This window comes from Ascaphus truei, chromosome 11, assembly GCF_040206685.1.
Source record: "Ascaphus truei isolate aAscTru1 chromosome 11, aAscTru1.hap1, whole genome shotgun sequence".
Taxonomy (NCBI): Eukaryota; Metazoa; Chordata; class Amphibia; order Anura; family Ascaphidae; genus Ascaphus; species Ascaphus truei.
In genome coordinates, this window is record NC_134493.1 from 57,981,414 (window position 1) to 58,009,395 (window position 27,982).

General features: G+C 48.7%; 2 protein-coding genes across 3 annotated transcripts in view; one reads left to right on the forward strand and one right to left on the reverse strand.

Moving 5' to 3' along the window:
- Window positions 1–26,238, reverse strand: part of LOC142463606 (uncharacterized) — a 67,491-nt gene extending 41,253 nt beyond the window's left edge. Inside the window, exon 1 of the mRNA XM_075566557.1 lies at window positions 26,159–26,238. The gene's annotated coding sequence lies outside the window, so the exon portion shown is untranslated. The remainder of the gene's footprint in view (window positions 1–26,158) is intronic.
- Window positions 6,040–23,736, forward strand: LOC142463605 (uncharacterized). Of its 2 annotated transcripts, none has more exons than XM_075566555.1 (4): window positions 6,040–6,253; window positions 15,107–15,233; window positions 17,960–18,033; window positions 23,259–23,736. In XM_075566555.1, exons 1-4 carry the CDS (start codon window positions 6,055–6,057, stop codon window positions 23,543–23,545), a joined length of 687 nt encoding a protein of 228 aa, XP_075422670.1. In that variant the 5' UTR covers window positions 6,040–6,054; the 3' UTR covers window positions 23,546–23,736. The 2 variants fall into 2 exon arrangements, with proteins under 2 accessions (XP_075422670.1, XP_075422669.1); XM_075566554.1 differs by lacking the exon at window positions 6,040–6,253 and adding an exon at window positions 13,099–13,543.
- Window positions 26,239–27,982: the final 1,744 nt, after the last annotated feature.

Below are 27,982 nucleotides of genomic sequence, written 5' to 3' on the forward strand. Positions count from 1 at the left end.
TCCCGTCTTTCTTTTTCCATTTGAGATGATAGGTTAACTGCATTATTATTCGATTGGTCCCAGCAGACTGTGCTCCCTGCCGGCCTAGGAAACCAGTTCAAAACCCAGCCTCTCCTGGCTGGGAAAAGTCCCATCTCCCCTTTCCTGGGGAAAATCACAGTCGCCCTCTCTGGCAGCTCTCTCTGCCCCTTAACTCTCCTGTTCATTTAGGAGTGCTGGCTTAAATGCTCCAGCTGAACCTAGCCTCTCCAGGAGGAGGTTAACTGGTTGAGTGCTGGAAAGCACAGATATGCCTTTTCATCTGTTTGCCCCCCTGCTCACGGGAGGGTGAGGAGCTGCAGGGAGACTGCTTACACACTGTTTGGGACACACAAGAATTGTTGGGACCGCGCGCACTCATTTTTTTATTATTGTGCCGTCCACTCCAGCATACCGACCCAGCGACGCTGTCACAACACACAGATACAATAATAACCTCTACATATAGACACACTCATATCTACGGTGATAATATAACGATGCACACTTTAAATGAGCAGGACAGCATTGGATTTACTCAATTACTAAATACCAATATGACTTTATGAATTCATATTTTGCTCCTTGCAGATTTTTTACGCCAGCGACACTATGATAAAAAGCGCACATTGGAAACAACGGGATTTTATTATATTGGGTGTTTATAAAAGTGGTGCTTTATTCTGCACCAGGTCTGCAGCAGGAAGGGTTAATAAATGTTTCCCTTCCCCCCCCCCCACCCCCCAACTATCTCCTTGGCAAGCAGTCAAGTTTATGAATGTTCAGTTTCGTTTTCTGGTAAGCGGCTCATTTCCTGGAATCAGGGAAATAACAAATGTTGTATTGTATGTCTTTATTTATATAGCACCATAAATGTACATAGCACTCACAGTGGTGATACATGTAGTAATCATATAAATAACAAATAATATAATGCAGTCGCCCTTCTAACCCCAGACCCTGGCTAAATTCCCACACGCGCATGCTGTGTTCCTCCACTCGTTCCTCTGAACGCCTCTGGAGGAAATCTCACACTCTCGCAGACTCCTTCACTACAAATTTATGCTGTCCTGTTTCACCTCTGCCCTCTCGCAAGCTAAACAAGCCTACTGTACTTTTCTGCACTAATCAACATGCACAAGTCTAACCCACGCTGACTGTTCTGTCTTTGATACTCTACTATTGTATGTCTTTATTTATATAGCGCCATAAATGTACATAGCGCTTCACAGTAGAGATACATGTAGTAATCATATAAATAACAAATAATATAAATAACAGGTCATGGGAATAAGTGCTTCAGACAAACGTAACATTTAGGAAAAGGAGTTCCTGCTCCGATGAGCTTACAGTCTAATTGGTAGGCAGGGAGAACGTACAGAGACAGTAGGAGGGAGTTCTGGTAAGTGCGTCTGCAGGGGGCCAAGCTTTATGTATCATGTGTTCAGAATATCCACAGTGCTATTCATATGCTTCTTTAAGCAAATGTGTCTTAAGTTGGGTCTTAAAGGTGGATAGAGAGGGTGCTAGTCGGGTATTGAGGGGAAGGGCATTCCAGAGGTGTGGGGCAGTCAGTGAGAAAGGTTTAAGGCGGGAGAGGGCTTTGGATACAAAGGGGGTAGAAAGAAGACATCCTTGAGAAGAACGCAAGAGTCGGGATGGTGCCTAGCGAGAAATTAGGGTGAGATATAAGGAGGGGCAGAGGGGTGTATAGTGAGAGATTAGGGTGAGATGTAAGGAGGGGCAGAGGGGGGTATAGTGAGATATTAAGGGGAGATGTAAGGAGGGGCAGAAGAGTGTAAAGCTTTAAAAGTGAGGAGAAGAATGGAGTGTGAGATGCGGGATTTGATCGGAAGCCAGGAGAGGGATTTCATGAGGGGAGATGCTGAGACAGATCTAGGAAAGAGTAGAGTGATTCTGGCAGCAGCGTTTAGGATAGAGTGTAGGGGAGACAGGTGAGAGGCAGGAAGGCCGGACAGCAGGAGGTTGCAGTAATCGAGACGGGAGAGAATGAGGGCCTGAGTCAGAGTTTTAGCAGTCGAGTGTAGCAGGCTTCCCCCTAGCCCCCTTACCACCGCGGTAGCCATTACGGGATCGCGCGTGCGCAGTAAAGAGCGCGCACATGGTCCTAATGCTACAGAGATCCTGAGTGGACTACAATTCCCAGCAGCCTCTGGGGATTGCCCTCTCCCCCACATCATGTGCAGCCAGCCAGCAAATAGGGTTTTGCAGCTTCTCCTGTGGAGGAAGGCTACAATGTTGCGGGGACCTGGAAGCAGGAAGGGGGAGGCAGGGTGTAAGGAGCAAGTGGCTCCTACACCAGGTAAGGTAGATCCCCAGGTCCCAGGCAGGCCCCAATCCCTGTTAGGGTAGTGGGTAGGTACTGAGGGACGGCCCCTAAGGTAGGAACCCTGCCCTTAGGTGTGAGTGTGCAGTCTTGTCAGTGTCACGGCTGTCAGTGCTGTAAGCGCTGACAAGAAGGTGCAGTGTGGCTGCAGGTACCAGGTTGAGTGCAGTGCGGTTGCTGCAGGTACCAGGTTGAGTGCAGTGCGGTTGCTGCAGGTACCAGGTTGAGTGCAGTGCGGTTGCTGCAGGTACCAGGTTGAGTGCAGTGCGGTTGCTGCAGGTACCAGGTTGAGTACAGTGCGGTTGCTGCAGGTACCAGGTTGAGTGCAGTGCGGTTGCTGCAGGTACCAGGTTGAGTACAATGCGGTTGCTGCAGGTACCAGGTTGAGTGCAGTGCGGTTGCTGCAGGTACCAGGTTGAGTGCAGTGCGGTTGCTGCAGGTACTGTGTGAGTGCAGTGTGTTTGCTGCAGGTTTAGGTTGAGTTAGTAAGAGGGGATCCGGGAGGTGAAGGGAGAGGTAGTGTGGGTGCAGGGGGTCAGTGACCCACCTGCATAGGCCAGGCTACCCCGTAGGCCCCTAGGAGTGTTCCCTGAAGTCACCGAAGTTTGCTGTGCTGCAGGGACGGCCTATAGTGGTAGCGAGCATCACCCTTACTGAGTACCAGTTAGGGACAAAGCACAGAGTTGCGGTTGTGGCGAGTCGTTTGGGACCAGGCGGCTGGACATTGAGACCCAGGGGGCAGGCCGCTTATTCACCTGACCCTTTGCGAAGTTGTTGCCGGTCACCGCCGTGACCGGAAGGTATTATTACATCAAGTGCACCAACACCGGTCAACAGGCGCTGATCCCGCCTTAGGCGTAACTCTTTAGGGACACTGAGCGAGTGGTTAAAGAACCGAGCCTATACCAATATAGTACTATACATGGACACGGTGTGTGGGGCACGCGGTGAGGGGACGGAGACGTTACTCCTGATGAGGGTGGCCGAGCCACTAAGGTTATATGAGCGTTAGAGTATAAGTGTGTAAGATATATGTTATGTTCAGTAAAGCCCTTTGCTATTTCACATCCAGTGATTGTGTTCATTTGTATGTGTCCTGCGGACAGCAGGAGGTTGCAGTAATCGAGACGGGAGAGAATGAGGGCCTGAGTCAGAGTTTTAGCAGTCGAGTAACAGAGGAATGGGTGTATCTTTGTTATATTGCGGAGGAAAAAGCGACAGGTTTTAGAAACGTTTTGAATGTGAGAGGAGAATGTGAGAGGAGTCGAGTGTGACCCCTAGGCAGCGTGCTTGGGCTACTGGGTGAATGATCGTAGTTCCAACAGTAATGTGGAAGGAGGTAGTAGGGCCAGGTTTGGGAGGAAGTATGAGGAGCTCTGTTTTTGCCATGTTAAGTTTCAGTCGGCGGATGGCCATCCAGGATGATATTCCAGAGAGACATTCAGAAACGTTGGTCTGTACAGCAGGTGTAAGGTCAGGGGTTGAAAGGTAAATGTGTGTGTCGTCAGCATAGAGGTGATAATTAAATCCAAGAGATGTGATTAGGTCACCTAGAGTGTGTACAGAGAAAAGAGAAGAGGTCCCAGGACAGAGCCCTGGGGTACCCCACAGAGAGATCAATAGAGGAGGAGGAGGTGGTAGCAGAAGAGACACTGAAAGTACGATGGGAGAGGTAGGATGAGATCCAGGATAGAGCTTTGTTCCGAATACCAAGAGTATGGAGAATATGGAGGAGAAGAGGGTGGTCCACGGTGTCAAATGCTGCAGAGAGGTCGAGTAATATGAGCAGAGTGTAATGACCTCTGTCTTTGGCAGCATGGAGGTGTGTGCAAAGTCCCCCCCTCCCTGCTCTGTCTGTGTGCAAAGTCCCCTCCCTCCCTGCTCTGTCTGTGTGCAAAGTCCCCCCCTGCTCTGTCTGTGTGCAAAGTCCCCTCCCCCTTCTCTGTCTCTGTGCAGTGTCCCCACCCTCCCTGCTCTCTGTGTGCAAAGTCCCCCCCCCTCCCTGCTCTGTCTGTCTGCAAAGTCCCCCCCTGCTCTGTCTGTGTGCAGTGTCCCCTCCCTCCCTGCTCTGTCTGTGTGCAGTGTCCCCTCCCTCCCTGATCTGTCTGTGTGCAAAGTCCCCCCCCCTGCTCTGTCTGTGTGCAAAGTCCCCTCCCTCCCTGCTCGGTCTGTGTGCAAAGTCCCCCCCCCCTTCTCTGTCTGTGTGCAATGCCCCCCCCCCTGCTCTGTCTGTGTGCAATGTCCCCTCCCCCCCTTCTCTGTCTCTGTGCAATGTCCCCCCTCTCTGCTCTGTCTGTATGCAATGTCCCCTCCCCCCTGCCCAGTCTTTGTGCCATGTCCCCTCCCCCCTGCCCTGTCTGTGTGCAGTGTCCCCTCCCCCCTGCCCTGGCTGTGTGCAGTGTCCCCTCCCCCCTGCTCTGTCTGTGTGCCATGTCCCTCCCCCTGCCCTGTCTGTGTGCAATGTCCCCCCCTGCTCTGTCTGTGTGCCATTTCCCCCCCCCTGCTTTGTCTGTGTGCAATGCCCCTCCCTCCCTGCTCTTTCTGTGTGCAATGTCCCCCCCCGCTCTGTCTGTGTGCCATGTCCCCCCCTGCTCTGTCTGTGTGCAATGCCCCTCCCTCCCTCCCTGCTTTTTCTGTGTGCCATGCCCCCCCCCTGCTGTCTGTGTGCCATGTCCCCCCCGCCCCCCTGCTCTGTCCCCCCCCCTGCTCTGTCTGTGTGCCATGCCCCCCCCTGCTCTGTCTGTGTGCCATTCCCCCCCTGCTCTGTCTGTGTGCCATGCCCCCCCCTGCTTTGTCTGTGTGCCATGCCCCCCCTGCTCTGTCTGTGTGCCATTCCCCCACTGCTCTGTCTGTGTGCCATTCCCCCACTGCTCTGTCTGTGTGCCATGCCCCCCCCTGCTCTGTCTGTGTGCCATGCCCCCCCTGCTCTGTCTGTGTGCCATGCCCCCCTGCTCTGTCTGTGTGCCATTCCCCCACTGCTCTGTCTGTGTGCCATTCCCCCACTGCTCTGTCTGTGTGCCATGCCCCCCCCTGCTCTGTCTGTGTGCCATGCCCCCCCTGCTCTGTCTGTGTGCCATGTCCCCCCCTGCTCTGTCTGTGTGCCATGCCCCCCCCTGCTCTGTCTGTGTGCCATGCCCCCCCCTGCTCTGTCTGTGTGCCATGCCCCCCTGCTCTGTCTGTGTGCCATTCCCCCACTGCTCTGTCTGTGTGCCATTCCCCCACTGCTCTGTCTGTGTGCCATGCCCCCCCCTGCTCTGTCTGTGTGCCATGCCCCCCCTGCTCTGTCTGTGTGCCATGCCCCCCCCTGCTCTGTCTGTGTGCCATGTCCCCCCCGCCCCCCTGGTCTGCCCCCCATCCCCCTGCTCTGCCTTTTCATTTGTTTGCCCCCCTGCTCACGGGAGGGTGAGGAGCTGCAGGGAGACTGCTTACACACTGTTTGGGACACACAAGAATTGTTGGGACCGCGCACACTCAATTTTTTATTATTGTGCCGTCCACTCCAGCATACCGACCCAGCGACGCTGTCACAGCACACAGATATAATAATAACCTCTACATATAGACACACTCATATCTACGGTGATAATATAACGATGCACACTTTAAATGAGCAGGACAGCATTGGATTTACTCAATTACTAAATACAAATATGACTTTATGAATTCATATTTTGCTTCTTGCAGACACTATGATAAAAAGCCCACATTGGAAACAACGGGATTTTATAATATTGGGTGTTTATAAAAGTGGTGTTTTATTCTGCACCAGGTCTGCAACAGGAAGGGTTAATAAATGTTTCCCTTCCCCCCCCCCCACCCCCCCCTCCCACCCCCCAACTATCTCCTTGGCAAGCAGTCAAGTTTATGAATGTTCAGTTTCGTTTTCTGGTAAGCGGCTCATTTCCTGGAATCAGGGAAATAACAAATGTTGTATTGTATGTCTTTATTTATATAGCGCCATAAAAGTACATAGCACTCACAGTAGTGATACATGTAGTAATCATATAAATAACAAATAATATAATGCACTCGCCCTTCTAACCCCAGACCCTGGCTAAATTCCCACACGCGCATGCTGTGTTCCTCCACTCGTTCCTCTGAACGCCTCTGGAGGAAATCTCACACTCTCGCAGACTCCTTCACTACAAATTTATGCTGTCCTGTTTCAACTCTGCCCTCTCGCAAGCTAAACAAGCCTACTTTTCTGCACTAATCAACATGCACAAGTCTAACCCACGCCGACTGTTCTCTGTCTTTGATACTCTACTATTGTATGTCTTTATTTATATAGCGCCATAAATGTACATAGCGCTTCACAGTAGAGATACATGTAGTAATCATATAAATAACAAATAATATAAATAACAGATCATGGGAATAAGTGCTTCAGACAAACGTAACATTTTGGAAGAGGAGTTCCTGCTCCGAGGAGCTTACAGTCTAATTGGTAGGTAGGGGAACATACAGAGACAGTAGGAGGGAGTTCTGGTAAGTGCGTCTGCAGGGGGCCGAGCTTTATGTATCATGTGTTCAGAATAACCACAGTGCTATTCATATGCTTCTTTAAGCAAGTGTGTCTTAAGGTGGGTCCTAAAGGTGGATAGCGAGGGGGCTAGTCGGGTATTGAGGGGAAGGCATTCCAGAGGTGCGGGGCAGAAAGTGAGAAAGGTTTAAGGCGGGAGAGGGCTTTAGATACAAAGGGGGCAGAAAGAAGACATCCTTGAGCAGAACGCATGAGTCGGGATGGTGCATAGCGAGAAATTAGGGCTGAGATGTAAGGAGGGGCAGAAGAGTGTAAAGCTTTAAAAGTGAGGAGGAGAATTGAGTGTGAGATGCGGGATTTGAGCGGAAGCCAGGAGAGAGATTTCATGAGGGGAGACGCTGAGACAGATCTAGGAAAGAGTAGAGTGATTCTGGCAGCAGTGTTTAGGATAGATTGTAGGGGAGACAGGTGAGAGGCAGGAAGGCCGGACAGCAGGAGGTTGCAGTAATCGAGACGGGAGAGAATGAGGGCCTGAGTCAGAGTTTTAGCAGTCGAGTAACAGAGGAATGGGTGTATCTTTGTTATATTGCGGAGGAAAAAGCGACAGGTTTTAGAGACGTTTTGAATGTGAGGGGAGAATGTGAGAGAGGAGTCGAGTGTGACCCCTAGGCAGCGTGCTTGGGCTACTGGGTGAATGATCGTAGTTCCAACAGTAATGTGGAAGGAGGTAGTAGGGCCAGGTTTGGGAGGAAGTATAAGGAGCTCTGTTTTAGACATGTTAAGTTTCAGTCGGCGGAGGGCCATCCAGGATGATATTCCAGAGAGACATTCAGAAACGTTGGTCTGTAAAGCAGGTGTAAGGTCAGGGGTTGAAAGGTAAATGTGTGTGTCGTCAGCACAGAGGTGATATTTAAATCCAAGAGATGTGATTAGGTCACCTAGAGTGTGTACAGAGAAAAGAGAAGAGGTCCCAGGACAGAGCCCTGGGGTACCCCACAGAGAGATCAATAGAGGAGGAGGAGGTGGTAGCAGAAGAGACACTGAAAGTACGATGGGAGAGGTAGGATGAGATCCAGGATAGAGCTTTGTTCCGAATACAAAGTGTATGGAGAATGTGGAGGAGAAGAGGGTGGTCCACGGTGTCAAATGCTGCAGAGGTCGAGTAGTATGAGCAGAGTGTAATGACCTCTGTCTTTGGCAGCATGGAGGTGTGTGCAAAGTCCTCCCCCCCTCCCTGCTCTGTCTGTGTGCAAAGTCCCCTCCCTCCCTGCTCTGTCTGTGTGCAAAGTCCCCCCCTGCTCTGTCTGTGTGCAAAATCCCCTCCCTCCCTCCCTGCTGTGTCTGTGTGCAGTGTCCCCTCCCTCCCTGCTCTGTCTGTGTGCCATGTCCCCCCCCTGCTCTGTCTGTGTGCAGTGTCCCCTCCCTCCCTGCTCTGTGTGCAACGTCCCCCCCTGCTCTGTCTGTGTGCAATGCCCCTCCCTGCTCTTTCTGTGTGCAATGTCCCCCCCTGCTCTGTCTGTGTGCCATGTCCCCCCTGCTATGTCTGTGTGCAATGTCCCCCCCTGCTCTTTCTGTGTGCAATGTCCCCCCCCCTGCTCTTTCTGTGTGCAATGTCCCCCCCCCTGCTCTTTCTGTGTGCAATGTCCCCCCCTGCTCTGTCTGTGTGCAATGTCCCCCCTGCTCTGTCTGTGTGCCATGCCCCTCCCTGCTCTTTCTGTGTGCCATGTCCCTCCCTGCTCTTTCTGTGTGCCATGCCCCTCCCTGCTCTTTCTGTGTGCAATGTCCCCCCCCCTGCTCTGTCTGTGTGCAATGTCCCCCCCCCTACTCTTTCTGTGTGCAATGTCCCCCCCCTGCTCTTTCTGTGTGCAATGTCCCCCCCTGCTCTGTCTGTGTGCAATGTCCCCCCTGCTCTGTCTGTGTGCAATGCCCCTCCCTGCTCTTTCTGTGTGCCATGCCCCTCCCTGCTCTTTCTGTGTGCCATGTCCCTCCCTGCTCTTTCTGTGTGCCATGCCCCTCCCTGCTCTTTCTGTGTGCAATGTCCCCCCCTGCTCTTTCTGTGTGCCATGTCCCTCCCTGCTCTTTCTGTGTGCCATGTCCCTCCCTGCTCTTTCTGTGTGCCATGCCCCTCCCTGCTCTTTCTGTGTGCAATGTCCCCCCCCCTGCTCATGTCTTTCAAAAACTGTAAAAAAAAACAAAAAAACCTTGGGGCCAAGAGTTTTTATTTATTACATGTACACATTTTTTTTAACAGAAAATGGTGTGCAGGCCTTGCAAATATTATGATTACAATATATCTATCTAAAATATTTACATATATGTATACGTGTGTGCGTGTGTGCAATGTCCCCCCCCTGCTCTGTCTGTGTGCAGTGTCCCCCCCTGCTCTGTAGTTGTGAAATGTCCCCCCCTCCCTGCTCTCTGTGTGCAATGTCCCCCCCTCCCTGCTCTCTGTGTGCAATGTCCCCCCCTGCTCTGTCTGTGTGCAATGTCCCCCCCTGCTCTGTCTGTGTGCAATGTCCCCCCCCCTGCTCTGTCTGTGTGCAATGTCCCCCCCTCCCTGCTCTCTGTGTGCAATGTCCCCACCCTCCCTGCTCTGTCTGTGTGCCATGTCCCCCCCTGCTCTGTCTGTGTGCAGTGTCCCCCCTCGCTCTGTCTGTGTGCAATGTCCCCCCCTGCTCTGTCTGTGTGCAATGTCCCCCCCCTGCTCTGTCTGTGTGCAATGTCCCCCCCTGCTCTGTCTGTGTGCAATGTCCCCCCCCTGCTCTGTCTGTGTGCAATGTCCCCCCCTGCTCTGTCTGTGTGCAATGTCCCCCCCTCCCTGCTCTCTGTGTGCAATGTCCCCACCCTCCCTGCTGTCTGTGTGCCATGTCCCCCCCCCTGCTCTGTCTGTGTGCAATGTCCCCCCCTGCTCTGTCTGTGTGCAGTGTCCCCCCTCGCTCTGTCTGTGTGCAATGTCCCCCCCTGCTCTGTCTGTGTGCAATGTCCCCCCCTGCTCTGTCTGTGTGCAATGTCCCCCCCTGCTCTGTCTGTGTGCAATGTCCCCCCCTCCCTGCTCTCTGTGTGCAATGTCCCCACCCTCCCTGCTGTCTGTGTGCCATGTCCCCCCCCTGCTCTGTCTGTGTGCAATGTCCCCCCCTGTTCTGTCTGTGTGCAGTGTCCCCCCCTCGCTCTGTCTGTGTGCAATGTCCCCCCCTGCTGTCTGTGTGCCATGCCCCCCCTGCTCTGTCTGTGTGCCATGTCCCCCCCCTGCTCTGTCTGTGTGCAATGTCCCCCCCTGCTCTGTCTGTGTGCAATGTCCCCCCCTGCTCTGTCTGTGTGCAATGTCCTCCCCCTGCTCTGTCTGTGTGCAATGTCCTCCCCTGCTCTGTCTGTGTGCAATGTCCCCCCCTGCTCTGTCTGTGTGCAATGTCCCCCCCCCCTGCTCTGTCTGTGTGCAATGTCCCCCCCTGCTCTGTCTGTGTGCAATGTCCCCCCTGCTCTGTCTGTGTGCAGTGTCCCCCCCTCGCTCTGTCTGTGTGCAATGTCCCCCCCCCTGCTGTCTGTGTGCCATGCCCCCCCTGCTCTGTCTGTGTGACATGTCCCCCCCTGCTCTGTCTGTGTGACATGTCCCCCCCTGCTCTCTGTGTGCAATGTCCCCCCCCTGCTCTGTCTGTGTGCAATGTCCCCCCCTCCCTGCTGTCTGTGTGCCATGTCCCCCCCCTGCTCTGTCTGTGTGCAATGTCCCCCCCTGCTCTGTCTGTGTGCAGTGTCCCCCCTCGCTCTGTCTGTGTGCAATGTCCCCCCCTGCTCTGTCTGTGTGCAATGTCCCCCCCTGCTCTGTCTGTGTGCAATGTCCCCCCCTGCTCTGTCTGTGTGCAATATCCCCCCCTCCCTGCTCTCTGTGTGCAATGTCCCCACCCTCCCTGCTGTCTGTGTGCCATGTCCCCCCCCTGCTCTGTCTGTGTGCAATGTCCCCCCTGCTCTGTCTGTGTGCAGTGTCCCCCCCTCGCTCTGTCTGTGTGCAATGTCCCCCCCTGCTGTCTGTGTGCCATGCCCCCCCTGCTCTGTCTGTGTGACATGTCCCCCCCTGCTCTGTCTGTGTGCAATGTCCCCCCCTGCTCTGTCTGTGTGCAATGTCCCCCCCTGCTCTGTCTGTGTGCAATGTCCCCCCCCCCTGCTCTGTCTGTGTGCAATGTCCTCCCCTGCTCTGTCTGTGTGCAATGTCCCCCCCTGCTCTGTCTGTGTGCAATGTCCCCCCCCCCTGCTCTGTCTGTGTGCAATGTCCCCCCCTGCTCTGTGTGTGTGCAATGTCCCCCCTGCTCTGTCTGTGTGCAGTGTCCCCCCCTCGCTCTGTCTGTGTGCAATGTCCCCCCCCCCCTGCTGTCTGTGTGCCATGCCCCCCCTGCTCTGTCTGTGTGACATGTCCCCCCCTGCTCTGTCTGTGTGACATGTCCCCCCCTGCTCTCTGTGTGCAATGTCCCCCCCCTGCTCTGTCTGTGTGCAATGTCCCCCCCTCCCTGCTCTGTCTGTGTGCAGTGTCCCCTCCCTCCCTGTCTGTGTGCAAAGTCCCCCCCCTCCCTGCTCTGAGTGCAAAGTCCCCCCCTGCTCTGTCTGTGTGCAAAGTCCCCCCCTGCTCTGTCTGTGTGCAAAGTCCCCTCCCTCCCTGCTCTGTCTGTGTGCAATGTCCCCCCCCTGCTCTGTCTGTGTGCCACGTCCCCCTCCTGCTCTGTCTATGTGCAATGCCCCTCCCTGCTCTGTGTGCCATGTCCCCCCCCCTGCTCTGTCTGTGTGCAATGTCCCCACCCTCCCTGCTCTGTCTGTGTGCCATGTCCCCCCCTGCTCTGTCTGTGTGCAATGTCCCCCCCTGCTCTGTCTGTGTGCAATGTCCCCCCCTGCTCTGTCTGTGTGCAATGTCCCCCCCTGCTCTGTCTGTGTGCAATGTCCCCCCCCCTGCTGTCTGTGTGCAATGTCCCCCCCTGCTCTGTCTGTGTGCAATGTCCCCCCCTCCCTGCTCTCTGTGTGCAATGTCCCCACCCTCCCTGCTGTCTGTGTGCCATGTCCCCCCCCTGCTCTGTCTGTGTGCAATGTCCCCCCCTGCTCTGTCTGTGTGCAGTGTCCCCCCTCGCTCTGTCTGTGTGCAATGTCCCCCCCTGCTCTGTCTGTGTGCAATGTCCCCCCCTGCTCTGTCTGTGTGCAATGTCCCCCCCCTGCTCTGCCTGTGTGCAATGTCCCCCCCTGCTCTGTCTGTGTGCAATGTCCCCCCCTGCTCTGTCTGTGTGCAGTGTCCCCCCCTCGCTCTGTCTGTGTGCAATGTCCCCCCCCTGCTGTCTGTGTGCCATGCCCCCCCTGCTCTGTCTGTGTGACATGTCCCCCCCTGCTCTGTCTGTGTGCAATGTCCCCCCCTGCTCTGTCTGTGTGCAATGTCCCCCCCTCCTCTGTCTGTGTGCAATGTCCCCCCCCTGCTCTGTCTGTGTGCAATGTCCTCCCCTGCTCTGTCTGTGTGCAATGTCCCCCCCTGCTCTGTCTGTGTGCAATGTCCCCCCCCCTGCTCTGTCTGTGTGCAATGTCCCCCCCTGCTCTGTCTGTGTGCAATGTCCCCCCCTGCTCTGTCTGTGTGCAGTGTCCCCCCTCGCTCTGTCTGTGTGCAATGTCCCCCCCCCTGCTGTCTGTGTGCCATGCCCCCCCTGCTCTGTCTGTGTGCAATGTCCCCCCCTGCTCTGTCTGTGTGCAATGTCCCCCCCCCTGCTCTGTCTGTGTGCAATGTCCCCCCTGCTCTGTCTGTGTGCAATGTCCCCCCCTGCTCTGTCTGTGTGCAGTGTCCCCCCTCGCTCTGTCTGTGTGCAATGTCCCCCCCCTGCTCTGTCTGTGTGCAATGTCCCCCCCCCTCCCTGCTCTGTCTGTGTGCAGTGTCCCCTCCCTCCCTGTCTGTGTGCAAAGTCCCCCCCCTCCCTGCTCTGAGTGCAAAGTCCCCCCCTGCTCTGTCTGTGTGCAAAGTCCCCCCCTGCTCTGTCTGTGTGCAAAGTCCCCTCCCTCCCTGCTCTGTCTGTGTGCAATGTCCCCCCCCTGCTCTGTCTGTGTGCCACGTCCCCCCCCTGCTCTGTCTATGTGCAATGCCCCTCCCTGCTCTGTGTGCCATGTCCCCCCCCTGCTCTGTCTGTGTGCCATGCCCCCCCCCCTGCTCTGTCTGTGTGCCATGTCCCCCCCCTGCTCTGTCTATGTGCAATGCCCCTCCCTGCTCTGTGTGCCATGCCCCCCCCCCCCTGCTCTGTCTGTGTGCCACTGCAGGGGGATCACTGTATACGTGGTTTCCTTTCAGCCAGATGACGTTTCTAACACTCCCCTAAAAGCCCCGGGAAGAGGAAGAGGTTTCAGTTCAGAGACAGGAGAATAATTGCCAGACATGGAGGTGGATAAGCTGAAGGAATACATCACGAGTTACAGCCTTAATAACTGTGTGCGGGGGAGCCAGGGCTACACCCGGGTCCTCATGCAGCTCTTTGGCTTTCTGGGACACGGCAAATCCTCTCTGATCAACTCCTGTAAATATGTCTTAGGTGATAAGGCGTATACCCCGTGTGCTCAGGCTGCACCTGCTGATGGGGGTCTCACCATGGAGAGAAGAGCCTATCCCCTCACAGACACCATCACCATGGTGGACAACAGAGGCTGCTCCACAATGAACAGCTTTGAGATGGGAGAAGTTTACGCCCAGCTGGGTGAGTTACCGCGGGGACAATCAGAATGGGGGCTGTCATTCCCTTATCAGTTCTACCAGGATCTGCTGAAGTTCTGATGGATCCGCCGAGGTTCTGAAGGATCTGCTGAGGTTCTACCAGGATCCGCTGAGGTTCTACCAGGATCTGCTGAGGTTCTACCAGGATCTGCTGAGGTTCTGAAGGATCTGCTGAGGTTCTACCAGGATCTGCTGAGGTTCTACCAGGATCTGCTGAGGTTCTACCAGGATCTGCTGAGGTTCTACCAGGATCTGCTGAGGTTCTACCAGGATCTGCTGAGGTTCTACCAGGATCTGCTGAGGTTCTACCAGGATCTGCTGAGGTTCTGAAGGATAACCCTGTCTCTCTGTTACTGAAAGGTCTCATTATAATACCACAAACCCATCCAGAGATTGGGGGTCAGTGAAAGTGTATTCTTAGGCCGAGTCCATGGTCCCTGCTGGCGTGCTGAGGCGCAGGGAAAGCGGGTGCTTTCCTTGGCCTTGCGGTTGCTTACCGCAAGCGCTCCCAGCAGCCGTCAGGGGGCCGTCCGGGGGCGGGCGCGTCACTGGCCGAGGGCGGGCCAGTGACGTCACGGAGCTGGTTCGCCCTCATTGGGCGAACCGCTCACGTGACCGGCCCTGCGCGCCGGCAAGCGGGGGAATTTTAAATTCCCCCAAGACCTGCGCTTCCGCAAGCGCGCGGAAGCGCAGGTGAGCCCCTGCTAAAGCCGCTCTAATTGCGGCTGTAGGAGCTCAGTGTTGAGCGGGAGCGCGCGTCAGCACGCTTCAGCACGCACGCAGGAAACATGTCCGGGGCCTTATACTTACATCTGATAATATACACATAAGATACAAGTATAATATATCTGGACTGTACAAATATACAGTCAGAATGAGTAAGGAAACAAAGCAAAGCTTGTAAAATGATTTTCATTCAGAAAAATACGTAGTGTCACTGGAAATGTTGTTATTACATGACAATTATACATTGAAATGGTAACCTCATTGTTAGGATCAATAACATGTTGTCTTCTAATTTCAAACCACTTCTTCACGTTTGATCTCTTTACTTTCTAATGTTTCCCAAGGTTGTGTTTAAAACTATTATTTAATCTACAAATGTTGCCGTCGTTCTTTCTCCCGGTGCCACGTGTGAGGCCACTTCTTGTTCCACCTCCTCCTCACACGTGGCTGATTTACAACATTGGCCACTTCCCCTTCCCGCATGTCGGGATGTGCTGCTGGCATCTGCTACATCTGCATGTCAACTTCATTCCAACTAGTAACTTCCACGCGCTTTGATGTACATTAACAATGAGAAACCACGTGGTCCATATGGATATTGGCTATAAAAGGTGACAAATGGGATGTTTTTTTTAGTATTTTTTTCTAATTGTCCAGCTGTAATTAACGAACCAATTACAACTGGATAACGTTCCAGCCACACTTGGTCTAGAAAGAAAACAATTCCTTCTGTGTTTGTTGGACTTGTATTTTATTATTGAAAAATAATTTGTTGGTATTAGTTGGGATGTTAAATCTCTGATATGACTCATGTTTGCAGGTAACTTCCTCCCACTGAATGAGCAGGTAGAGTGGACAAAGGAATACGAGGACATGATATGTCAGCTGGAGGACGCCGACGTGGAGCCAAACTTCACCGACTTCATTGTCCCAATATTTGTCTACAGGTGAGAGGGAGATCTGGTTCTTCCTTAATTTATTCATGTGGTCAGTGTAGGGGTGGAGAGCTCTGTAACCCCAATCCCATTACCTTATAAGTCAGAGAAAGATCCAAACACAAGGAGGGGAAAAGGGGAAGTGGAGGGGGAAGGAATACCCTCGCTACTGCTTGCTGGATGTGTCTATGTGGAGGTGCTACTATCAGGGGTAATGTCAAATAGAAAAAACAGAGAGAGGTAGAACCCCAAGGAGAGCACTCTACCAATGTGTAGCCAAAATGTATCAGAACCTAGTAAGGTGGGTGAGTAATGAATTAATTAAAACCAGAAACTTTAATTGAGTCTTAACTCTAAATATAAAATAATATGGGGAACACTATAGGTCAAGTAATATACTAATGATAGCCAGTGTACAGTGAATTAATATTAAAAATGAGCAAAGCAAACCACAATAACCTCTGTACTGTAAACCCAGAGTCTGGGATATGGCCGCACGATAACACTAGTGGTGTAGAGTAGATCCAAAGGATGGTTATAGGTCAAAACAGGTAACGGTAAGTGTCTAGTTTGTACTGTCGTATGGCATAAATCAGCATGTCGATATCAACGCTGACTGTAGCAGTATATAGGTATAGCTGGTTACTTGTACAGGTTAGTGGTATTGTACCTATATCAGTAACACAGCACACAGAGTCAGTTATCTGTGTAAATAATGCCAAAAGCCATGCCTGTTGGTGGTGGATCTCTATGTACAAAAGCCACTTGATGTTAGTATGGTGCGTGAGTATTGTACACACAAGTTAGTGGTATTGTACCTATATCGCTAGCACAGCCCACAGTCAGTTATCTGTGTAAACAATGCCAAAAAGCCGTGCCTGTTTATGGTGGTTCTCTGTAAGTATAAGCCACCTGGTGTTAGTGCGGTGCGTGAGTGTTGTACACACACATACACGTAGCAGTATACAGGTATAGCTGGTTACTTGTACAGGTTGGTGGTATTGTACCTATATCAGTAACACAGCACACAGAGTCAGTTTATCTGTGTAATTAATGCCAAAAGCCATGCCTGTTGGTGGTGGATCTCTATGTACAAAAACCACTGATGTTAGTATGGTGCGTGAGTATTGTACACACAAGTTAGTAGTATTGTGCCTATATCGGTAACACAGCCCACAGAGTCAGTTATCTGTGTAAACAATGCCAAAAGCCGTGCCTGTTCATGGTGGTTCTCTATATGTATAAGCCACTTGGTGTTAGTGCGGTGCGTGAGTGTTGTACAGAGAAAGAGACAGCCTTTTAGTGTCTCAATATTACACGTGTCAGGTGTGTCCCTGACCCCTGGTCTCTCACTCCCAGCCTGGAGTTCTCCTCGTCTACTTCTGGGACTGCTGATTATTCCTGAAGGGAACTCCCTGAAAGCTCCTGATTGTCTAATGCTCAGCACCTGTCCGTCACCTCCAGCTTGCCCTTTATAAGGCCTCGTTCAGGGTGCCAGAGGCAGCAGTTGGAGGGCGGGCGTACGCGTGTGCGAGCGGCTGTCTGCTGGGCGATGTGTGCACATCCTCCCCAGCAGACTTTTTCAAGAGTTGAGGGGGCGGGGCTACAGAGGGGGAGGGGGCTACAGAGGGGGAGGGGGAGGGGGCTACAGACCTCAGCTTAGGGATCCAAGTGGCAGTCATGAAATCATTCTCAGGAATGATTTCATTGGCTGCCGAGGTCCCAGTGACGCTGCTGCAACTTCAAAAAACAACCTTGGTTGTTATTGAAACTGTAGCCAGCGTCAACTCCGTACTTCGGAGACAGGGCAGCTGCTACCCTGACAACCACAATTTAATTTGAATACATTGTGTCCGACGGCAGCTCGCACATAAGCACGCCCTCCCTCCGAAGCCGGCACCCTGAACGAGGCCCAAGACGTTACCCTTACTGCTTCCTGTTGCATGTTGATTGTGGTTCCCTCAGTAAACAAGCTCACTGCCTGTTTGTTTCATTTACTGTTGCTGCGTACCAGACTGTATTTGGATCTTACTCGTTGTTCCTCTGCTGTTCTGACCTCTGTTTCCTGACCATTACCACCTGCTTGCCATCTGCCTCTGACCCCTGCCCCATTCCTGACCATTGCTACATGCCTGCCTTTGACCACTGCCTGTCCACTGACCATCGCTACCCACCTGCTAGCCTGTCCCAGCCACTGGACTCCAGCCCTGCAATGGTTCCACCGGACAATAACGTTTGAGAGATTGGAGCACTATCCATTTATTTTTCATTAAAGTTGTGACATTTGGTTAAATTGAAGAAATAGTAACTCTGAGAGACTGGATCTCTCTCCAGTGGATATCTGGGATGTTATGGACTGAGCTCCATGAAACGATATGGAGGTAATCCATTTATAGAAAAGGAGGATCCAAGTTTTTGGTGGATGTAGGAAGTAGAAGTGAAAAGGTGTCAATACTTGTCTAAAAACAACTGAAAAGAGTACTTTTACTTGAAGTTTATAGAATACCATCAATAAGAATCAGTGTCCTTACTGTGTGATGAAAGAAACGTTTCAATGGTTCCTCTTACAATGGAAGTAGTACCAATGTGTCCGACTTCACTGCTCCCGATAACATGATTCGTTTGTAAACAGTGAAGCAGGAGAAATATTTTGGGGGTTTTTGTTTTCTAAACTAAACCCAATAAGTGCTCCCGCAGGTGGATCTGTGCATCTCATAATCTGTGTTCCCTTTAAGCAGCGCTAGAAAGGACGTTGCAGACAAAGAAGTAGAGGAAATGAAAACAATCTTTAAAAACTGCCGGGATTTAACAGGTAATAAATCATTTCTGGGAGACAGTACATATTACCGCACCACGTGCATATGTATATATCTGTACATATTACCGCACCACGTGCATATGTATATATATATATATATATATATATATCTGTACATATTACCGCACCACGTGTATGTGTATATATATATATATATATATATATATATATATATATATATATATATATATATATCTGGAACACACAATAGATGCCGCAATCAAATCACCCTTGTGTGATTAAATAATCAGTTAACCAGAGGTCAGGGTAAAAGGTAACCCTCTGGTGGTGCTACCGACCCAAGGGAATAATATGACTAAAAAGGAGGGAGAGTAGGGTCAAAAAGGTGCACTCATATGTTGAATTATGAAAAATAGAAATGGACTTTATTAACAAAGAGTATAAAAAACACAAAAGACAGACCCACACAAATCACATGTCAGATCGCTATGCGACACAACGTAAAAACATCAAAGAGGTACAATTGGTCTGATAATAGCCAAAGCAGGGTAACAGTATATCATTACAAATATAACATAACAGAACTAGGGGAAAAATATTTCTCCCCAAGTAATGTTTACTAAGATCGGCCGATCCAGAACAAGAGTAGCAATGAATATAAATGGTAAGTAGATACAGACCACAAGAGAAAGATTGGATATATATTGTAGTAAATATACATAAACCTCTTAATGATGATGAGAGATAATTAGGCACATAGCTAGAAATACATAAAATTGTGACCCTTAAACGTGCTGTAAATCAGCTGAATAAAGTGATGCCCAAATTGAGCTGCACATGTAAAAAAAGTAGCAGCAGTGGTAAATCTATAAAGTGCACTGGTAGCGCTCATACAGTATAAAGTCCCCTGAGATACAGAGCTCAAAAATAATGAGCAGTGGTGGTGTGTGAATAACACAGGGACATAGAGCACTGCTGTGTGTGGTGTGCACAGAGCACTGAGGAAATCCAGTGATAAATACCAGCGTTACTCAGTCAGGCAGCAGGAGAATCAGATGATAAAGACCAAAGTCTTGCAGTGGGACATCAGCAGTAAAACGGAGGAAAGTCTCACGCAGTATGGTAAGGCACACGGGTCACAGGATGGAGGGGTGCTGTCACAGTTCTGCTCCTACGGCCGTTTCGCCAAAAAGGCTTCTTCCGGGAGCATACAGTGTCAGCATAAACAAACACTCTTAAAGGGCTCAATTTTATGTATTTCTAGCTATGTGCCTAATTATCTCTCATCATCATTAAGAGGTTTATGTATATTTACTACAATATATATCCAATCTTTCTCTTGTGGTCTGTATCTACTTACCATTTATATTCATTGCTACTCTTGTTCTGGATCGGCCGATCTTAGTAAACATTACTTGGGGAGAAATATTTTTCCCCTAGTTCTGTTATGTTATATTTGTAATGATATACTGTTACCCTGCTTTGGCTCTTATCAGACCAATTGTACCTCTTTGATGTTTTTACGTTGTGTCGCATAGCGATCTGACATGTGATTTGTGTGGGTCTGTCTTTTGTGTTTTTTATACTCTTTGTTAATAAAGTCCATTTCTATTTTTCATAATTCAGCATTTGAGTGCACCTTTTTGACCCTACTCTCCCTCCTTTTTAGTCATATATATATATCTGTACATATTACCGCATCACGTGTATGTGTATATATATATCTGTACATATTACCGCACCACGTGCATATGTATATATATATATATATATATCTGTACATATTACCGCACCACGTGGATGTGTATATATATATCTGTACATATTACCGCACCACGTGCATATGTATATATATATCTGTACATATTACCGCACCACGTGCATATGTATATATATATATATATATATATATATATATATATCTGTACATATTACCGCACCACGTGTATGTGATATATATATACATATATATTTGTACATATTACCGCACCACACGTGTGTGTGTGTGTGTGTGTGTGTATATATACTGAGTTAAGTTATGGTGAGTAAAAAAAGTGACAAAAACCCTCCACAGCCAAGCATATAGCAAATGTAAATATACTCTATACATGGTTCCCTGTATAAAATGGTTTTTGAAGCAAAAAGTGGCACTGTGTGCTCATTTGCATGTAATTTCCCAGAATCCCTTGCTGCAGTGGAAGTGCTGTGTGATAATGGTGAAAGGCAGGGTTGCAGACCTGCCAAAGACATGCAAATGAGCATACAGTAATATTTCCATTTGCTATATATATATCTCTACAAAAAAGGAGACAAAGAAGTGGTGCCTACTGATGGCTAAACTGACAAAATATAATAGGCAATGACTGTGATGAACTAGTAAACCACAAAAAAAAGGTTGGGGAGTATATGAACACAATATAAATATCAACTACTAAAAAATATATATTTAAAAAAAATAAAATAAATATAAAAACAATGTATAAAAAAAAAAATTGAATATAAAAATAGACGATACTAAAACCAGTCCCAGAACACTGTCCTCCAGAGTCTTTGTAGCCTGTTTGAGGGGAACACCACTCCCTTGAAGATATCTAAAGGAAAAACAAACAGAAAACAGGCGCACTCATAGTGTAGTAAGGTTAACAATTTTATATGGGACTGGAATAAAATATAAACTGCGCACTCACAAACGGATGAATAAAAATCACATGAATGAGATATTGTCTCAATCGCCAACAGCTGTAGCAGGAGCTCAGATGAAACTCCGGAGTAGGTACTGTCCTGTCACTGTGCAGGAGGGACCAGATGATCGCGGTAAACGCTCTGTATCTCGGAAGCAGGATGCACACACCTCTCTGCTGTTCAAATGTTCCTCTCACCATAGAGAACTTCTGGGTCAGCTTCGTCACTCACACCGCAGTGAGCGTTGTAATGCTTGTCATTTGGAGTATATTTATTCATTTCATTTACTGTATTGAACTTGCAATATTTGCTTACAAACAGAGCGCCTATCCCTGTGCAATCGGGACTGACTAGCTCCTGTGGACTAAACTGTGTGAAATATGTGAAAATGTCCTGAAGGGGTTAAACAAATGAAGCTTATGCTTATTGGGCGTAGAGGGGTTGGTGAAGGGGGTAGTTGCCCCGGGGTGGGTGGTTTGGCCTCGGGTTGGTAGTGGGAGGAGTTAACCCTTTCATTACCATAGTGGTTACTACTAGGGGTTAACTCCTCCCGCAACCTTCCCGATAGACCTAACCACCCACACTCGGGTAACTACCCCCATCATCCACCCCCTCTACCCCCAATACGCCAAGTTACTCAGGCTTAACCCCTTCATTGCCTTAGTGGCTATCTGCTAAGGTAGTGAAGCTGCTTTTATTTTATGGACTGCTATGGACTGTCCTGCAGAGTGTCCCCGATTTCCACAGTGCGCTCCGTCCCATGCCCGCGGACGCTTGCTGGATAGGACAGACAGCATCTGTACATACAGTGCTAAATTATTCCAAGCTTTATTCTGAACTCATTCACAATCCAGTCATACTATGTTTGAGGGTGAAGCTCTATGGAAGAGTATGCATATTTCCTATTACATCATTGTCTTCATTATATTAACTAATTACAATAAATAGCTCAATACAATTCCAAAAAGTATTAGCAGTGTTACCAAAACTGAGATTATTTTTTAAATATTAGGAAACACACATGTATTTTTGCTAAGGCAAAATAAAGCCTACATTAATAAAAGTAAAAATACATTACATGATGAATGTAGACCATTCATTACATACAGTGGTCATTAGTCAACAATATTTACTCGTCATAGTCACAAACATCTGTAGCTCTAAATGAATACATTATTACTAAACCAATATCCTTGTTAATATTTTCCTTTTATAAATCTAGTTAATAGTAAAAAAAACACACGGGTTAGTAACATTTCTTCATGAGTGTGATATGCATTTGCTGCAATATATAAGGGTTAGTTTCTATTAGGCAAAGGTGATCTGTATATGTCTGCATACAGGTGTGTGTGTGTATGTCTGCATACAGGTGTGTGTGTGTGTGTGTGTATGTCTGCATACAGGTGTGTATGTCTGCATACAGGTGTATGTGTGTGTGTATGTCTGCATACAGGTGTATGTGTGTGTGTATGTCTGCACACAGATGTGTATGTCTGCACACAGGTGTGTATGTCTGCATACAGGTGTGTATGTCTGCATACAGGTGTGTATGTCTGCATACAGGTGTGTATGTCTGCATACAGGTGTGTATGTCTGCATACAGGTGTATGTGTGTGTGTATGTCTGCATACAGGTGTATGTGTGTGTGTATGTCTGCATACAGGTGTATGTGTGTGTGTATGTCTGCACACAGGTGTGTATGTCTGCACACAGGTGTGTATGTCTGCACACAGGTGTGTATGTCTGCACACAGGTGTGTATGTCTGCACACAGGTGTGTATGTCTGCACACAGGTGTGTATGTCTGCATACAGGTGTATATGTCTGCATACAGTGGATTTGTTGACTCATTAAACTCATCTTTTTCAAGCCCGTTGTACAGTACCATCACCTCCTATAGAGCAGGGGTGCGCAAACTGGGGGGCGCAGAGATGTTACTGGGGGGTGGGCGCGCGGGCGGTTGCCAAGGCCAAGCGCTCTTCCCCATCACGTGAGGCCCCTGTAACTCACTTACTGGGATTCAGATGCGTGGTGTGATACGTGGCCATGGCAACGCGGCGTCAAATGACGCTGCAGTGTCACATGATGACACATGACCCCGCGGCATCATTTGACGCTGGAAATCGAGGTAAGGCGGGCACAAGCACCAGAGGGAGCAAGCGGAGGGGGGGGGGGGCAGCTCCAATAGTTTGCACACTCTGCTATAGAGTACTGCTAGTTTGGAGGTATTTCTGGGTAGCCTTCAGCAGCACTGAGCACAGGCATTTCTCTTGTTGCATCATTATACCGGAGTGCCCGGATTACCCTTGTTTTCGGGACACTGCAAATACACAGACGAGATGTTTTTTGTTTTTTTTTACCAAGTGAAAATAATCCCAGGAGGAGGGAGAGGCACAGAGATGCACATAGATTTAGGCCCTTATACATTATCCGGTGAAGTCGCTTCTCCGTGCTGCATACGATGTTAGTCCCACTCGTATGAATAGAACCCATCTCTTCTCTGGCACGGGGAAGTGACTTCACGGCACATTGAATCAGGGCCTTAGACTGATAAGTGTTCAATTCTCTCCCCCCCAGGAATCTACCCCATTATCGTCCTCACCAACAAAACAAGTGGGAACTTCTCCAGGCTCCGGGATATATTTGAAGGTCTGGGAGCCGAGGAGATATTAGCAGTGGAGAATTACACAGAGGAGGACCATGTAAAAACACGGGGGAGACACATGCAGTTCCTGAAACTCATACATAAAGTCTTGGAAGATGTCAACTTCCGTATGCAAGAGGAAAGGAACCCAAGAAAGGAACGCGCTGAACGGAAGAAATTCCTACTTAAATTTGTACACAACAGGGATACCAAACAATAATCGTTTGGAAATCGGGGAACACGTGAAGAGCGGGAGGAAGGACATCCTTACATGGGATGATATGTAGAAATCTGCATTATTAAGGATGCTGCATTGTCCTGGAAACCTATGACCTTCCATAACTGCCTCGTAATGAGCTTTGTAGCCAGCTCTCAGTAATTCATGGAAAATAAACCATTATATAAACAGCACTTATTGTTTTCTTATTTCATGAATGCAGCTTAAAGTGCTAGTCATTGTATGGGCAGGGGGAACACTTATGAAAGTACTAGATACATAGACGACATTATAGTGTACTGAGCTTTCCAAACCTCAAAGGGTCTCAAGCTAATGCACTTGAAGAAGAGACTTGGAAAGCTCTGTACATTATAGTTTCATCTACAAACTCTTATCTTGGTCCATTTCAAGGTTTCGCAAGCTGTATAATATCTCTGTGTATGGTAACGCACAATCAAAGTAAATTGGTTTTAAAGCCCCATTAGAGTTACAGCGGGATCTATGCAGAGAAAAATAATCTGTAAATGCATCTGAAACAGACCTTATATCCTTATTTATTAAATAGAAAAAAGGGGGAAATAAATACAACAAATAAAAGCTACTGAACATGGTGCAAATGGCTGAGTAGACAGAAATATGTACAAAGCAAGATACAGGATCCTGTATCAGGTATTGTGACCGTAATCTGACCCATACACTTATTGTTTTCTTATTTCATGAATGTAGCTTAAAGTTCTAGTAGTCGTATGGACCGGGGAGAAAACATTTGAAAGGACTAGATGCATAGACGACATTGTAGTGTACTGAGCTTTCCAAACCTCACAGCAGCCTGAAACCAACCATATTTCTTTATGAATTAAATAATAAAGGGAAAATAAATATACTGGAGTCAGGAAGGAATTGATTTTTCTCCTTATGTTATTTTTATCAATAATATACTTTTTAATTAATGATCATTAAAAACTTATTGTGCTGGAGATATATACGTTGGGTTACAAAGGAGATCTTTAAGTATTATTTGAGTTGTATTTTACCAAACATTCACTTTTTATTCATTAATATTTCACTAGTAATTTAAAGTATTAATCTGTACTGTTTGATAAGTTTAGGTGTGGCCTGATATGCCTATGGCAGACTTTTAACTCCCTAATACACACATTAACACACAAATATAATGATACCTACAGTCTAAACCCAGTCACACACTGATACAGTATAGAACTGAAATGTAAATTACAATACACAGCAGGACTAATGTCATACACATTTCATACCAGTTGCTTAGACCAGGGGTGCGCAAACTGGGGGCTGCAAGATTTTTCAAGGAGGCGCCAGAAGAGAAGGATGGTGGTGTGGAGCAGTGTGGTGGCCGAGGAGGATGGTGGGAGCGGAAAAGGGTGGGCAGAGGCGTTGAAAGGTGGGAGCTGCCCTCCTCTGCCACTGCCCTGCTCCACTCCCTGGGTCCTCTTCCCCCACACTCCTCCGAAGCCAGGTAGGCATTGTTAATGGGGTGAGCGGAGGAGAGGGGCTGAGAGGATGAGGATAGGTGATGAGAGGAGGAGCATAGGAATGAGAGAGGGGAAGCAGAGGGGATAAGAGAGGAGGATAGGGGTGAGAGAAGGAGGAGTAGAGATGTGAGAGGGTAGAGGTGAGAGAGAAGGTGGAGGAGAGGGGTGAGGGAAGGGAAACGGGATACGAGAGGAAGAGGGGTGAGGAGGAGAATGGAGAGAGTGGATGTGGAGGAGGGAGAGAGGATAAGGTGAGGGATTAATGGGGGGTGGGGAGAAGATATGAGTGGGGGGAGAAACGGGAGTCCTACTCTACTGATTTATTTAAAAAAAAACATTTATCATTTGCCATGTTTTGCTGTTTTAAAAATGTTGAAATATGCAAGTATTTTTCCGTATTTGGATTCACATTTATATTGTATATCGATTAATAAAAAAATTCTCTCATGTGATTTGCAGGGGGGGCGACTAATATTAAAAAAGGGGGCTCAACGTAAAAAGTCTGCTCATCCCTGGCTAAAACAGCTTACACTCATTAGTAAAGGAAGGGAATATAAATATATATGGTGCAGATACAGATGTTATAAATACTTGCAACATGTTGAACTATAATAATACATTACATCACAATACGCTTGTGACCCTTCTACTTAAATAAATGTTTTCTGATGTGGCCCCTTTGGAGAACTAGGTAAATATCGGTGACCCAAAGCTCCAGCCCTAGACACGCCGTACGTGAGCCGGACACGATGGGATTTACTGAAGGAAAATATTACTTTATGAATCCTGTGTTTGCCCCAGATCTGGAGCCCGGAGGTTTGATAAATAACCCCCCCCCCCTTCTGTATCCTTATATCAGGGAAACCAATGTAACATCACCAAGTGAGAGAGTAGATTCATAATACATTTTGTAGAATCCTAATGCCTCAGTTATATAAAGAAAAGCTCAGTATACGCAGCATTACTTTACATTCTGAAAAAGATTGAAAGCAGTGCGCTAAGTAAGTGAAATTATATATATAACGTTAATAAGCATGAAGAGAGAGAGAGAGAGAGAATCATCAACAATGGATCCAATTCAACTCACAGAATACATCCTTAAATTTACCTTGATAACTGTGCTCTGGGCAACCAGGGCTATAACCGGGTCCTCCTGCAGCTGTTAGGATGTATCGGTCATGGCAAGTCCTCCTTCATCAACTCCTGTAAGTACGTCCTGGAGGACAGAGAGTATGTAATGCATTCAGAGGCTAATGCAGGGCATAGTGCAGTCACCATGGGGAGAAGAGCCTATCCCCTTACTGACACCATCACCATAGTGGATAACAGTCAGAGGATAACCAACACTGAATAGCTTTGAGACGGAGAAGTTTATGCCCAGCTGGGTGAGTGAGGAGAACACAAGCCTGTTTGTTTGTGATGTTAAATGCAGATGTTAACCCCTTCACAGTCAATATCCCATCAGTTAGAATTAGAGCAGTTACTATATCTCTTTCTTAATCAAATAAAGATAAATAAGAAACAAACATGAGTCCTTCACCCCCATGGGGATGTTAATATTGGTATTTGGAGGTGATTTATAAGGAGCTGACAGTTAATTAAACCTGCTGAGTGAGCAGTCAATATTTGGAGATCCTTAATAAAACCTGATTTTTTTCAAAGAATCATTACGTGCATCCATACATACAATTACTTTACATTGCATCATATGCAACTGTCTATAATGCCTTAATATTACCAACGGATAGGAATCCTTATTTCCTGGTAACTACCGCCCTCTTAATGAAAAGGTGGAGTGGAGGACCGAGAAACACGAGGACATGGTGTTCAGGTTGGAGGATGCAGACATGGATCCCAGTCACACAGAAACACGCGGACATGGAGTTCAGGTTGGAGGATGCAGACATGAGTCCAAGTTACACAGAAACATGAGGACATGGTGTTCAGGTTGGAGGATGCAGACATGAGTCCCAGTTACACAGAAACACAAGGACATGGTGTTCAGGTTGGAGGATGCAGACATGGACCCCAGTAACAAAGAAACATGAGGACATGGTGTTCAGGTTAGAGGAAGCAGACATGCGTCCCAGTTACACAGAAACACAAGGACATGGTGTTCAGGTTGGAGGATGCAGACATGGGTCCCAGTTACACAGAAACATGAGGACATGGATCCCAGTTACAGAGAAACACGATGACATGGTGTTCAGGTTGGAGGATGCAGACATGGGTCCCAGTTACACAGACACACGAGAACATGGTGTTCAGGTTGGAGGAAGCAGACATGGGTCCCAGTTACACAGAAACATGAGGACATGGTGTTCAGGTTGGAGGATGCAGACATGGGTCCAGGTTACACAGAAACACGAGGACATGGTGTTCAGGTTGGAGGATGCAAACATGGATCCCAGTTACACAGAAACACAAGGACTTTGTGTTCAGGTTGGAGGATGCAGACATGGGTCCCAGTTACACAGAAACACAAGGACATGGTGTTCAGGTTGGAGGATGCAGACATGGATCCCAGTTACACAGAAACACGAGGACATGGTGTTCAGGTTGGAGGAAGCAGACATGGGTCCCAGTTACACAGAAACATGAGGACATGGATCCCAGTTACACAGAAACACAAGGACATGGTGTTCAGGTTGGAGGATGCAGACTGTTACGCTGTGCTCACCACGGACAAGGAGGGACCCCGAAACTGAGGTGAGAAGGGTAATACCTGCACCCACAGCTACGGGGACACGCCTGGAAAGTGGAAAATAGGCGTCTGGAACCGTACAGGAGTATAAGAAGAAGTTAGATACTCGCCGGACGAAGAGGGAGGTTCCAGAAGGATAGTTGGTACAGAGAGCCTGGGGTCCAGAGCCGGGAGGTTGGTTGGAGTCCGTAAGCCGAGGTAAAGGTTCGGAGAGTTCAGGAGGTCAGA

Bases quoted from the DNA above. Each gene is read 5' to 3' on its own strand.
- LOC142463605 (XM_075566554.1), top strand. From the start codon at position 13,228: ATGGAGGTGGATAAGCTGAAGGAATACATCACGAGTTACAGCCTTAAT. The intron at 15,234-17,959 runs GTGAGAGGGAGA...CCCTTTAAGCAG, and splicing joins GTCCCAATATTTGTCTACAG to CGCTAGAAAGGACGTTGCAG. The intron at 18,034-23,258 runs GTAATAAATCAT...TCTCCCCCCCAG, and splicing joins AAACTGCCGGGATTTAACAG to GAATCTACCCCATTATCGTC.